The sequence below is a fragment of the Tyto alba genome, unplaced genomic scaffold, assembly GCF_018691265.1.
Source record: "Tyto alba isolate M040663 unplaced genomic scaffold, T.alba_DEE_v4.0 Super-Scaffold_42, whole genome shotgun sequence".
Lineage (NCBI taxonomy): Eukaryota > Metazoa > Chordata > Aves > Strigiformes > Tytonidae > Tyto > Tyto alba.
In genome coordinates this window covers 41147802-41162517 of record NW_024881318.1, presented here as the reverse complement: position 1 = coordinate 41162517, position 14716 = coordinate 41147802, and the positions used below count along the sequence as shown (strand labels likewise).

The window sequence follows — 14716 nt, the reverse complement described above, 5'->3', positions numbered from 1 at the left end:
ATATAGATGAGTAGAATAGGCAAGTCTGGAAGAGACAAAGTAAGCATACATAACCTTATTTTCTACCAAGTCCTGTTACTTGATTAATAATGCAAGTAGATTCTTTAATCTATACAGTCTCTGAAAGTAAAAAAATCCCATCTCTAAGTAAAACAATACTTAGCATACAAACACACTTCCACTTTACCAGTAGTCTAGTTTTATGGACTATACATATTTGTGAGTGTTTCCATACAATGCATTACACAAAGAAGCTCACAGACATAGAGTTTTTCCCAGGCACCTATGCATAATGCAGCAAAATTCTGAAATGAATCCCCTATCTGTACCAAAAGAAGGAAAAAACCTTATAACTTTACCAATTCCTTTTTATCCTTCACAGCTTCTTCCTGTAATATTCCCAAAAGATTTACAGCCAGCTGCTGCCTGGTAGTTGCAGAATCATCCTCTGATAGGCAGACTCCAGCTGTTGTAGAAGACAAGATCTGTAGTACAGGCATCACCAAAGTAAGGCCAGTGGTTGAGATGTTCCGGATTTCTGAACAGGAAAGGAGCTTGTAGGCTGTTTAAGACAAAGTGGGGAAAACCAAAGATTGCATAGGGAAAAAAGAACTAACATAATTTGTACTTTTAGGCATGACGCAAACATTACAGTTAATGCTCTGGTTAAGCAAATTAACAATCCCCAGAATTAGATGTGCATACTAGAGTGAAAGGGCAAAAGATGTTTTGGTAAAACTCCAATTCTGTTTAGACACCCATATATTTCTGTTGTTTATAAGCAAAGTAACTGACTGCAGCAAGAAATACAACAGTGGAACATAGCATAGTCCTTTGCTTTCACTGGAATAACTCCATTAACCAAAACAGCTAAGTCGAAAGCTCAAGCAAACATGCCACGACTGTCAGGCCTGCTCTCTTAAGATCTGTTAAAAGAAACTATTCAGGATGCGTGAATGTCAGCTGAAAATATTCTGCTGTTGACTCAAAAATGAAACAGATAAGCTCCAAGATAGCAGGGAACTTAGAATACGGTAATATCCATGGAAAAAGTCAATATAGCAGGAAAATTTATCTTCATTGCCATTAGATGAAATGTTACTTTTTAAATTCAGGAAGAATCCTGATTATTAAAAAAACATTTCACCACCCAATCCAACTTCAGGGGAATCCAGTGCTTATCTTCATAAACATGAAGAAACAAAGACACAGTCTTAAGAGTGTGGATTCCTCTTTCACAAGAGCAGCTTTACCTAGACTCAAGACAGACTTTTGCTGACTTTCTGGTGTCTGAAGCAGCAGAAGCGCTATCCCAATTACACACTGTTCGACTGGAAATACCTACAAGGGAAAAAGAAAGAGATTCAAGTCTTCTGTTTGTCAGTGATATTAAGCACTACAAATGGGAAACAATTGAAACTCTCTATGGAGTTTCTTCTCAAGTGCACACACAGCAACAAAGCATATGCAACAAAGAACACGTAGAGTGTAAAAATACTATTTTAGCTGAATTACTAAAGCATTTTAATTTGTTACGTTGTTGAAACTGTTTTAGCTCACATTAAAGCAACTCCCATACTAAAAGTTACACTTTTGCCTTTGAAGGTCTTCAACCAAGAAAAAGAGAATTAGAAGCTTTGAAATAGCACCGGTCCCTTGCAGATGAATGCCATGTATCAATGTCACTAAATACTGTCTTAAACACAACGTTCCTTAAATTTAATACAACTACTTTACTTCTTCCCACATGAACTCTTACCTCTTTTAAGAGCTCAAAGTTGTCCTCTATTAAGGATATCAAAGATGAGCATTCTCCCATTATATTTAAACATATTTCACAGAAACATAACACTTGTAGACAAAACTGGGATAACTGAACTTTCCAAAACACAGGATAGCGCAGTAGGCTGAGGAACAGCTCTTGCAGAAAGAATAAGGCTTCTGTAACTTGCAGTAAGTCTTTAAGCTGTAGAGAGGTAATTAAAAAACAAAACAACACCAAAACACATTCTAGTTTAGTTCCCCTTCCGTATCTATGCAGAATTCCCCCAGTTTAGAATTAGTTCTTTAGCTGTCCAATGTTTCCATTACTCATATTACTAAGACTTCGAAGAAACATTTATAAACTAAACCCAGGAATCTCTCATCCAGCTACCCTCAAAAAATAACAGATGAAATGCTATTTAATGTTTTGAATCAAAAGTAGAAACATGAAAGAATAGAAAGATTTCTTGGCAGCTGATGAGAGAAATTCCTTTTTCCTCAAAAGCAACAGCAAATTAATAAGGCTCCTGGGTGTTCTCCCAGCAACATGAACCAAATTGTGTGGAGATTTCATATAACAGGTAAATATTCTTATAACAGAAGCATCCTGCTCTAGGATATTTCCTCTGTAATGTAACCAAGATTTTAATATATGTTTCAAAAGAGAAAGGCAGTGCTGTTACCTGCTTCTGGAGCACCATATAATCTACATACTACAAAAATGAAAAGCTGAAGTGCAAGACCCAAAAGCAGTATCTCCATACTGGGAAGTCAAGTAAAGAGGTTTCAAGAAGCAGGTTGCCTCAAAATCCTAATGTGTTAGATGAAAGCACTTCTGCTCTCAAAAATTCTAGTTTTAGAGAAACCCAGCTGTTACAATCCAAAGCCTGGAGCCAGTATTAAGGATAACATCCTGATTTTTAGTCCTTTAGAACAAATTCTATGAATAATCTGCTCTAATCAGTAGCCTCACATCCATTGATTTTTTCAGCAGAAGACTGTCAGACAAAATGACTAGGAAGCATTTCGGCATTTATATAATACAGAGGACTACATAAGGCTGAGCTTAAAGGAAGGATAAGGACCTGAGGTTCAGAGACAGAAGGAGAAGTAATGACAGGTTATAAAGCAGTCCATCAAACAGGATTCTTGAAAGAAGTATTTCCTTTTCCATTGTGAAAGTTCTATCTCAAGCAAGACAAAATCATTCACGTATTAAGCTGAGTTTAAAAAAATGCAACAGATTTCTAGTTAAAAAAAAAAAAAAGTGCTAATAAGCATGGAAAAAATAAATGTTTGTAACTAAATCTGTAAGTATTTTTTAGCGCCATTTTTACAGCTAAATGTTACCAAGTCAGAAGCTTCATCATAGATTCAGGACAAAAATCTTATACTGAAGTTCATTCTGAATCAAGACAAAAACAGAAATGTCCCTGTGACTAGAAAAAGTCAGCATATACCTGTCATCCCAAAGAGTAGACCTGGACCAAGCAAATGTGTATAACACAACTTATTATTTGTCCAAAACACTGGGAAAAGTGGCTACCAGTACAAAGTAGATTTCTGTAGTAAAATTCTTCAGGAGGAAGATGCTACAAAATATCTTCATATCAAGCGTATTTAGCTTTATGTTATTGTTGTGGTTTGAGTTCAGAGGGCAAGTGAGCACCACACACCCACTCACTCCCCCCCTTTCCACCCCCCCCCACTGAGAATGAGAAAATAAGCAAAGGTTTGGAGTTTCAGACAGGGAGGGATAAATCACCCATTATGGTCACAGGCAAAAGGCAGACTCATTAGGGGAAGGAAAAAGGAACATAAATTTATTACAGGTACTAACAACAACAACACTTAACAGAATAGGACCGTAAGAAGCATTGCCACATCTTGAGAACATCTTCCCCCCACCACTCCCTTTCTCCTGGACTCAGATCTGCTCCCCCATCTCTATCTCCTTCCCCCAGTGGCACAGGGGCAGGGGAATGAGAGGTGCAGTCAGTGCTGCCGCTTCTTCCATATTTGGTGGGAGAAAGAACTTCTGGAACCAGTTCTCCTTGCTCCAGCGTAATCCCCCTCTCACAGGAGACAGTCCTCCACAACTTTTCTCTGACATGAGTCCCTCCCACAGGCTGCAGCGTTTCCCTCGCTACTCCAGTGTGGGACACCAACCTTCTCCAACTGGAGTCCCTCCCACAGGCTGCAGCCATTCCCAAGCTGCTCCAGCATGGGACACCCCCGCATGCTGCAATCCTCCCAGTGCTGAACTACAACAGCAGGGGCTGCTTCTTCCCACAGGATCCTGGCTGGCTTCGGGTGCAGCCACCTTAATTGGCTATATGCTGCCCCCCACAGGCCATTTATCAATGTCTGCTCCACCGCAGATCTTCATGGGCGGCAGGAGGGGCTGCCCTGCCATCTCACCACAGGATGCAGGGGGGTCTCTGCTCTGGCACACCTCCCCTCTCCTTTCTTCCTGTTCTTCCACTGATCTTGCTGTTCATGCAGCTACCACAACTCCTCCTCACAAGTCCAACTCCTCCTCACCACATCCCTTCTTAAAATACTTTAACGCAGAAGTGCAGCTGACTGTCTCGGCCTTGGTGCAGAGGTGAGTCCAACTTAGAGCTGGAGGAGCTTCGTTAAGCTTCTCACAGGGGCCATTGCAGTAGCCCCCTTCCCTGTTACTCAAATACCCCATCACTCACTCAAACCCAGGACAATTATGAGTATTACCAAACACTCTTTCTATGGCACTAATACCATAGCAAATCATGTTTGACTGAATAGATTTGAAACTGAAGATGCTACTCCAGTATTAAAAAGGAAGAAGTACATGGGTACAAATAAGCTTAATCAATATCACATTAAAGCATTAGGCAAAGCAGAGCTATTAACCTTAACCAACACCCTAGAGTCCTAACCAAAGGGGACAGAAAGACTAAATCCCTAGCTCCTAGCAAGTATCACTGTAGAATTTAAAAATACGTTCAAAAATTTAAGTATATTCCAGAGGCATTAAGTTTTGTCTTCAGATCCACTCATCCCTCTGTTACAAAGAGCAAGAAACAAGTGAAATCATGCTTCTCATATAGTTTGTTTCATTGTAATATTACCCATGTTAAGTTAAAAATTGCATGTTTTTGACAAATATCTTACCATTTAACAACATTCTCTCACGAGTATCTGTACAAGTTCACTGAGGCAACTAGCAGCAAATAATCATGGTAAACGTGTGTTTCAATTTACACCTTACCAGGTGTATGAGATTTAGATAATTAAAAAGATTTACCTTCTACCAGAAAGAGCCAGTTTGTCAGATTTCTGTACTGGCAACAAATCAGGTCTATAGCAAATCGAAGTGAATGCTGTATTTGCACACTTGATAGGCAGTAATAATACTATCATTATGTTGATAGCATTTATTTGTAAAAGGTGGGGCCAGACAACAACTGTACCTGAAGGTGTGGAATCAAATCACACAGAAGTTGAACAATCTGGCATTCCATCACGGAGGGTGCTTCTTTGTCATTTGGACCATGAGGCTGAAGTAGCATCCTAAGTAAACCCATTCGCAGTTCAGCATATTCCCGTAACTGAGATGGTTCACAATACAAGTATCTCAGAAATGGAGTCATTATGCCAATGAATGAACTCTGTGACCTGCAGTTCAATAAATAAGTTTGTCAGGATTGATTTCTACTGAAAACCTAAGAAACAAGGAAAACCCAAGCAATGAAACACTCTCTGCAATAATCTATAGGATGCAATTGCCAAAAAGGTGTTATGACAGGCAGTACTACACCTCATAAAGAAACCTTTGACTTATTAGCATGAAGTACTGTCACAAGATCTTATATAGTACCATGCAATGAAGTGCAATTGTGAAAAGACTCAATATTTAAGCATGAATACTACTCAGTATGTACTTGCAGATTATGACACCCTACTTTTTTTTCTCATCAATTCAAGAAAGTGATTTTCATTGCTGAATGTCATGAGAGACTAGCATGCCATTCTGAAGTAGCATTTGGACAAGACAATTCAGAAATATCTTTTTAAAAGACATAAAAGCTAACTTCATTTAAAAAGAGCCATTCACTCCTTGCCAGTTTTTGCTCAATGGTCTCAAACAATTACATGAAACAGGAATTGCTTTAAACAAGATAGATTCCCAGTAAAAAATTTAATCACATAACACTTCCTTTGGCTTGACCATGTTAGGAATAATAGCTGTTCTTGACATTATTAAAACAATCAAATAAAGCTAATGATCAATACATTAACAAATATATAGGGAATCAAAATTATAAATCAGTTTTAAACAAGACAGCCTTCATGCAGAACTCAGTAACAGATCTACATCAACATATGTGGCACTTGTTGACATTGTGCTTAGGGACATGGTTTAGTGGTGGACTTGGTAATGTTAGCTTAATGGTTGGGCTTTATGTTCTTAAGAGTCTTTTCCAACCTAAATGAGTCTATATTCTCAGTCTAGAACTTTATTCCACAGAAACCTTTGTACAAAAAGAATCAAAGGAAATTTAAGACATTTTCCTTTGCAGCAAACTAAAACTCCTGTTTTAATTCAAAACAAGCCACAAGCAAAAAAATCCACAGTTCATTCCGTCATTCAGACATCTGACAGAACTGCTCATGAGTCCCAGATTTAGCAGCTGAGCGGAAAAACAAATATGCAAACAGTACTTTAAAAATACTCTGATCAATTAAGTAGAAGACTTTTCCTTGACAGTCCTACTGTTGACCATGTTGTCTAGGCCCACTAGATATTTAAGAGATTAATGAACTTATTCAGAGCAATAGAATATGGAAGTCAACTTCACTGTAGTATTACTCTGTTGGATTTGTATGAGTCTTCCGCAAAACAGAAGAAAAGAGATACTTTTAACCTGAAAAGTATACATATAGGTATAAAATCTCTGAAAACATTTGGCTTTAAGGCTGCTAGAGCATTTTCCATCTTATACTGAAGTTTTATTGGACAAGTTCCTTAGAGGTAAACATGAAGAAATGCTGAAATTGTTGGCAGCTTGGATATTTCTTCATCGTTAAAGGCATTTTATAATAAGACCGTGACAATGATTTTTCCTGTTTTGTTTTGTTTTTTTTTTTTCTATTTGTTTTGGTTTTTAATCAAGAAGCATGTATCATTTTTAAAGACCTCCTCCTTTATTGTGAGATATAATAATCTCTTTTTTCCCTTTACCATCCTACCATTTTGTATATATGGGTTATACCTGCATCCTAGAAATCTTTTTTGATGAAGCAGTCAAAATCTTGACAAAACAAAAAATCAAGATTGCTTATTTTAAAAAAATTCCAAAGGTGCTATCAATTTTGCCACATCTATACCAATTATATCAACATAAAATAGTTAAGGAGAAAACTATGAAGTCTATTTTTGATTAATTATTCTAGTATTTCATATTCTAATTTTAACCTTTACACGGTGTCATTAAATTTTATAATTATCTTTTCAAAAGACAATTCTTATTGCTCACTGCAGCTGCCTTCAATAAAAATGTTGTATTGATATGATTCAGTTATCTATATTTGCTATTTTTAAATTATTCATTCATTTACCTCTCTCGACACTGATGGAAAAATACTGTTATCTGCTGCAGCAGAACTGGCCAGCAATCAGGTCTGTTTTCAAGGACACAGATTAATGGATGAGGAGTGTTCCTGAAACACAAAGAAATCACATTTGGATCTATAATGCAGAAAGTGAGTGTGCAAAGTAACTATCTTCAAAATAAAAGCAGCTGTAGAAACAGAGAATTTAACCCCTTGGCATTACCTGGTATTACCATATACAAATACAGGCTGGGTGATGAGTGGATTGAGAGCAGCCCTGCAGAGGCCTTGGGGGTTTTGGTGGGGGGAAAAGTGACTATGAGCCAGCAATGTGCGCTTGCAATCCAGAAAGCCAACCACATCCTGGGCTGCATCAAGATAAGAGTGGCCAGTGGGTCAAGGGAGGTGATTCTCCCCCTCTACTCCGCTCTTGTGAGACCTCACCTAGTACTGTGTCCACCTCTGGGGCCCCCAACATAAGAATGACATTGACCTGCTCAAGCGGGTCCAAAGGAGGCTCACGAAGATGAGCAGGGGGCTGGAGCACCTCTCCTATGAAGACAGGCTGAGAGAGTTGGGGTTGTTCAGCCTGGAGAAGAGAAGGCTCTGGGGAGACCTTATAGCAGCCTTCCAGTACCTAAAGGGGGCCTACAGGAAAGATGGGGAGGAACTCTTTATCAGGAAGTGTAATGATAGGACAAGGGGTAACAGTTTTAAAATGAAAGAGGGTAGATTTAGATTAGATGTAAGGAAGAAATTCTTTCCTGTGAGGGTGGTGAGACACTGGAACAGGTTGCCCAGAGAAGCTGTGGCTGCCCTCTCCCTGGAAGTGTTCAAGGCCAGGTTGGATAGGGCTTTGAGCAACCTTATCTAGTGGAAGGTGTCCCTGCCCATGGCAAGGGCACTGAGACTAGATGATCTTTAAGGTCCCTTCCAACCCAAACCATTCTATGATTCTATGATTACCAACTCCCTTTACCAGCTCTGCCAAGACTGCTACACTGACAGAGGAGCACATTTTATAGGAACTTCTGGTAAAAAGATTAAAACAAAATCTCTATTCAAAAAGCCTTAGTCTGATTTTTCTCTGTTTGTTTTGTTTGGTTGGGTTTTTTTCCTAAATATGTGTCTAAGGATCACTGTTCAAATGCATGGCCTGATTTGAGTCACTGGTAGCAGCACTAGGTTCTAGCAGTGGGTTCCAAATAATATTGCAGAAACATTTTAACCACATCACACATCAGTCCAGTCTTTCAAGCATAGGTACAAATCTTTAGCACCTGAGACTAATCAAGGTGACTGTCACCCTACTTACTACTTGAAATCTACTCCCAACTTATCAATTTTTATTTAGGCAGTGAAAGAAGCAGGAAAGGATAAAGGCTAGCCATACCACCAGCCTAGACACCTCCACTTTACTTCCAGGCCTCTAAAAATGGTTGCATTTGTAAAGGTGACTGAGGCCTAGTAGTCACCTGTTCTTCTCAGATGAATCTATTATCAACACCTTCCCCAACTCCAAAGTCTATGATTGAACACCATCTACACCACTTAGAAGTGCAACTATGGCATCAGTGACTACCCTTGTACTGTAGCAGGTGGAGGAAAAGCAGGGCAGGAGGGGAGCCTGAAGTATATAATCTGTTGTCAGAAGCAAAACCAAAGTAATTTGACTAGGGTAAATTAGCATAAGAAAGGAAAACAACATGAGAGTCTGAACATTAAATTACCTAGAGAGACGGGAATTTGGAAGGAACTGGTGATGTGAAGGCAGGTTCATCACTACCACCATTAACCTCCTTCTGGAGTTTACCCACTGTCCTTGCTGTGACTGGCCCCCTTAATTTCACCTGCCTGCTAAGTGTCCTTACTTCCCCCAGTTTCCTTTCCTGCTTTGGCCACCTACAAACAAAGTAGTGTAGATTCTTCTCTGGACTACCAACAGCTTAACAGCAGAAAGCCAGATACTTCCACCTTGGAAGAGAAGAGTCTTGCTGATTCCCAGAGGTCTGCATGTGAGAGAGCAGGGCAATACAAGTAAATGGAAAGGCAACAAATGCTGCACACCACACAAGGCTGGTAGCCAGAGCAGGGCAGCATAAATCCAGGAACTGCAGATGCTGTAGACCACCACCTTCAGTTTGGTTAATCATCTTTCTTATTCACATGTCCAGCAAAACTGTGCTAGATACCAGAGAGACTTTCAGTCCGTTTTACCTATACAGCAATAGATAGATGAGCAGAGATCCGCCAACCAAAGTGGTACTGATACCCGCAAACTAAGATTATTAGAAAATATATATTTGTGGAATAGCATTATTAAGAGCAGATTAAGATGTTTTAACCATTTAACAATTGTGCTGCAAAACAAATACTGATCTTTTGAGGAATAGTTGGAATAACTGTAGGATAAGGAACTCATAAATTATCTTACCAGAGACGGTTTGGCCTTGTAGTGGCAGGTTCAAAGAAACATAAAGATAAGAAGCTGCAAATTAGCAACAAACCAGACCAGGCCAGCCTTGAAGGACAGGATGTATGTGAATGCAGGACTGCGTTTGCACAGAAGTAAGGGTCAGCTGTCGGACACAGTGAAGAAGACTACGAGCCTTCATCTGAGGACCCCCGACGACCACCCGAAGACTCCAACAGACATGCGCAGGAGACATTAACATATGCTAAATGAGTTCCCAGAAAAGTTATGACTATGATAAAAATGCAATGAATATGTATGATTAAGGTAGTATAAATGCTTGTTGATTTCATTCTCTCACACACACATTAGGAGGAGCTATCCCCTGTGTGTCCGGTGCTATAATGAAGAATCCCTGCTTTCTAAAACTCCAAAATTGAGTCTTATTGAGTGAATTAATTACCACTTTCCGGTAACAGTACATCTGAAGACAGACTGCCTCAGTTTCAAACACTTACCATACTTTTTAAATAAAAGAGTAAGAAAGAATTAAATAAAAAAAGGGAAGAAGGACAGCACACACACTAACAACACATACACATCTCTAACATAACATTAAGGCTCCATGCATGAGTTTAGAGGCCAACCGACTTTCCCGTGTGTTGTCTCACCTAAAGGAGAGTAGATATGGAGCACTGCAGTGAAAAAAATGTTAGTTTTCTTGATGGACTCACTACAGTGAGTGATATAAATCCTTTCTAAACAGCTTATGTGACTATAATGGTATTTGGTTCGTCAGTTATTGTTGTTTTAAAAACCTACGGCGATCAGAAAGTCCAAGATCTGAAGCAGTCTTTTTATTACAGAAGACAACATTCATCGAGACCCACTTGTACCCAATAGCACTGTGCTATGACATAAACTTCATCCTGAGCAGCACCAAACAAACCAAGCTCCAGATGAAGTAAATGAGATCTGCAAGAATCCCACAAAGGAATTAAAAATACATATCTATTTTTTTTCCATTGCATAGTAAATTTGAATTGCAAAATGTGATTCAAAATTGCAAAATTAAGACTTCCCTTAAGTAAGCTAAAGAATAATACCTTCCTGCTCTAAACAGGAATGTTTAGAGTTAAGCTATGCCTAGCAAGATACTATTTCTGAAAAACATCATCTAGCAGACATATCCTTAAACTAAACCATTACTACGGTAATTTTACTTTCTCAATATTAACATGGTTTGAATTCAGGGCAACTGGCTGGTTTTGAGGATAATCAGAGAGTAATAAACACTATCATTAGCTGAATGAAAGGTCCACCAAGTTATGAAAGCTGGTTACAGAGTATTTTATATATCTAAGGCCTCGTTTCCTTCGCAATATGTTCAGAATAGACTAAGGAAACTGAAATATCTACTTCAATAGAAGACAAGAGTCAAATATGACAATATGACCCACTACACTCTGCAGCTGTGTAGCTCAGGTAACAGCACATGACGACAGTGTCCTTACATGCTACAAAAGTGTAAGAATTCTGAGATACCTGAAGAGAAAATAAGTTTGGGGCAACTGCTTCCCTTCAGAAGCTTCAAATCACATTGGATCTTACAGTTGGAATATGTAGGAAATTTGCTCTGACTGACAAAGCACTTCTTGCCATGGGAGGATATTCACAAAGCAAAAAGTGTTGTTAATATGCTTATATGCATAAAGTAAAAGCTTTTATTTACTGAGACTTATTTGCAGTACTCAGGACATCAGCCTGGAGGCAGCTTCTCTAAATCAAGAGAATATTTAGAATATAACTTGTCAGCAAGAAGGTTAAGCCAGATTCAGGTAATTTCTATTTAGATATGAAGACAACTTAAGAGAGTGTCTTTAAGAAAACAGCAGAAATCCACAGGAGTGCAATAAAGTCAAATGAACAAAACTGTTGCTAAGTCCTCTCCATATACAGACATACTACAGCCTGTACATGACTAAGTCTCAGAAGTATGAACACAAATCTATCTTAAAAATCTGTCATGAACACAGCAAATAACACTAATTTATTGTCATAATACATAAATAAGAGGAAGTAAACATTCTTAGTAAGGTGAGCTAAACAATGGAAATAATTACAAAATCAGTAATAAAGCTGAAAAACTACAAATAGCGTATGAGCAATAAAATCACGAAAAATCACCACCTATACAGGCTAACAGAACTCAGAGCAGTTACAAGGTTATTGTACCTAAGGATATAAGGAAATTTAGCAATGGAATCTGACACCTTATGTCTGGCACCTATTTAATGAAGCTTAAAAGAGAGGAAATTTCACATATTGAATTTAAATCTTTGTAAAAGAAAAATTAGTATCTTCCAGCTTACTCTTTCAAAAAAAAAAAAAATAGTTAAATTTGGAGATGATCTCCTGCTAAAATAATGAGAATATATACACACCCAAGAAGAATTCAAAATAAAGTAGCTGGACACACTCTACAGGAGCAGATATTTTGCATTCTGTCTGGATTAACTGAACAGCTTTTAAGCTAATGCTGTCTCAGAATTTAGAAAACTCACATGAACAAAAAGGGAAATAAAAATATAAAAAACTCTGCTTCCAACTTCTGCATTTCAACACACTCAGCAGCATGAAAGCATATAGTTTTGCACACTTACTGATCCATGTCTTAACAAATAGATTATTAACTGAGATTTTTATATGGAATTCCTCGAAATCACTTTCGAAAGCAGTCTAAGTACCACTGCCTAATGGGTATAGAGGAAAAAATAGCAGGGAGGGGGTAGCGGTGCACAGGTCACAGTAGATTTCAGTCTCAGCACTTGTGTGAGCTGACAGAAGCACACCAGAACAACCACAGATGAAATGCAAAGTGAGTTTATTCTCATTCCCTCACGACCTGGGGGACCTCCACAGCAGCACCCAGGCAGAGGCATGCAAGAGGGGATGCAGGCACTGTGGAGCTCAGTCCTTGCCAGCCAAAAAAAGGAGAAAAAAAAAAAGTAAAATATCTCAAACCTGCTGCTTTCACCTGTATATAACAGAGATTTTTACAGGTGCAGTTCGGAGTTGCAAGGATGCTCAATAAAGTGCCTCCAAGCCTCTAATAGGCCTACGTTATTTAAGCACAGACATTCTACCCATGAAGCATACAAAGCTAAACAACAGTTAGTATGATATATGCGTTTTTCAGCACTCCAGTTACAAATCACTTGAGCGTGCTTACAATCCTCTTTGCAAATCTTCCCATGTATTCCCATAGCACTGAAGTCTTGTACAGCCTATGACTAGGACAATTCCAAGAGTCACAGCTGCCATCTTACTTCGGTATTGTATTCAGTGTAGAGAAAATTTCTCTCAGCTCTCTGAGCAACATCCTCCAGTGCCCATTGTGAAACATTTTTCCTCATATCTAGTCAGAAACTCCTGGCTTTAAACTTATGCTCACCACCCATTGCTCTTCCACCAACAATCAGGCTTTGCATTCTTGGTAACCTTTCTTCTTCATCTACCAAAGGTCTTGGGAGTCTGGGGAGGTCCCGGATAACTGGAAGCTAGCCAACATTATTCCAACCTATAAAAAGGGCAAGAAGGAAGACCCAAGAAACTACAGAACTGTTAGTCTAACCTCAATTCCTGGAAAAATTATGGAGAAGATTAGACAGGGTGCTACTGCAAGGCACATAAAGGAAAATACAATCATCAGGCACAGTCAACATGGGTTCACAAAGGAAGAGTCCCGTTTACCTCATCAGGTATCCTTCTATGATAAGGTCACCTGCCTAGTGGGTGAACGGGAAAAGGTAGATGTAGTTTTTCTGGATTTTACCAAGGCTTTTGACACTGTCCCTCATAGCATCCTTCTGGACAAGTTCTGCAAGTGTGGGATGAGCAAGTGCACCATGCACTGGCTGAAGGACTGGGTGAAGGGCAGAGCTCAAAGGGTTGTAGAGAATAAGGCTACATCTGGCTCACAGCCAGCCACCAGTGGTATTCCTCAGGGTTCAGTTCTACTGCCAGTTCTGTTAAATACATTCATCAATGATCTGCAGGCAGGAGTTGAAGGCACCATTAGTAAGTTTGCTGATGATATCAAACTTGGAGGTGCTGTTGACTCAAGCGACAAGAGGCGTTTCAGACGGATTGTCCTGGTTTCTGCTGAGATAAAAGGTTAGATTGGAGCATTGGACTGACTAATAGAATGGTATTTATCAAGTCAAAATGCCAGACTGCACCTAGGAAAAAGTAACTTTGGGCACAAGTATAAACTGGGAGAGGAATTTCTGGAGACCAGCCCTGTAGAAAGGGATCTGGGTGTGCTGGTTAACATTTAAGCTCAACATGAGCCAGCTGCGTGAGCCCTGGCAACCCAGAGGGCAAACCCCATCCCAGTGTGCATCACACAATGCACAAACACAGCACAACTAGTCCATCACAAGAGCTGATTATCCCACTGGATTCAGCTTTTGTGCTGCCTCAGCTTGAGTTCTGCGTGCAGCTCCAGGCCCCACAATTTAAGGAGGTACTTGAATGCATCCAAAGGAGGGAAACAAAGATAGTGGAAGGGCTGTAAGGCATGTCTTGTGTGGAGTGGCTGAGGTCTCTGGGCTTGTCTAGTCTGGAGAAAAGGAGGCTGAGGGGCAACCTCATTGCTTTCCACAGCTTCCCAAGGAGGGGGAGGCAGAAGAGGAGGTGTTGGTCTCTTCTCTCTGGGATCCAGTGACAGGATGTATGGTAATGGCTCAGATCTTCATTAGGTGAGGTTCAGACTTAACATTAAGAAACATTTATTTGAGGCTGGGCAAACACTGCAACAGGCTTCCCGGAGAGGTGGTCGATGCCCCATGCCTGTCAGTGTTTAAGGGGCATTTGGACAATGCCCTTAATAATATGCTTTAACTTGGTCAGCCCTCGAGTTGTCAAGCAGTTGGACAG

At 39.5% G+C, this 14716-nt stretch overlaps 1 protein-coding gene across 6 annotated transcripts in view; it reads right to left on the bottom strand.

Moving 5' to 3' along the window:
• Positions 1-14716, bottom strand: part of FOCAD (focadhesin) — a 134268-nt gene that overhangs the window by 93638 nt on the left and 25914 nt on the right. For 5 of the 6 annotated variants that reach the window (XM_042804595.1, XM_042804600.1, XM_042804599.1 and 2 more), the window contains 5 exons: positions 7369-7470; positions 5220-5424; positions 1760-1966; positions 1254-1341; positions 360-562 (listed from right to left, as the gene is read on the bottom strand). In XM_042804595.1, the coding sequence (XP_042660529.1) occupies positions 360-562; positions 1254-1341; positions 1760-1966; positions 5220-5424; positions 7369-7470 (805 nt within the window). Of the gene's footprint in view, positions 1-359; positions 563-1253; positions 1342-1759; positions 1967-5219; positions 5425-7368; positions 7471-13528; positions 13879-14716 lie in introns of those variants that run through there. The other variant, XM_032999407.2, reaches the window with a different exon arrangement.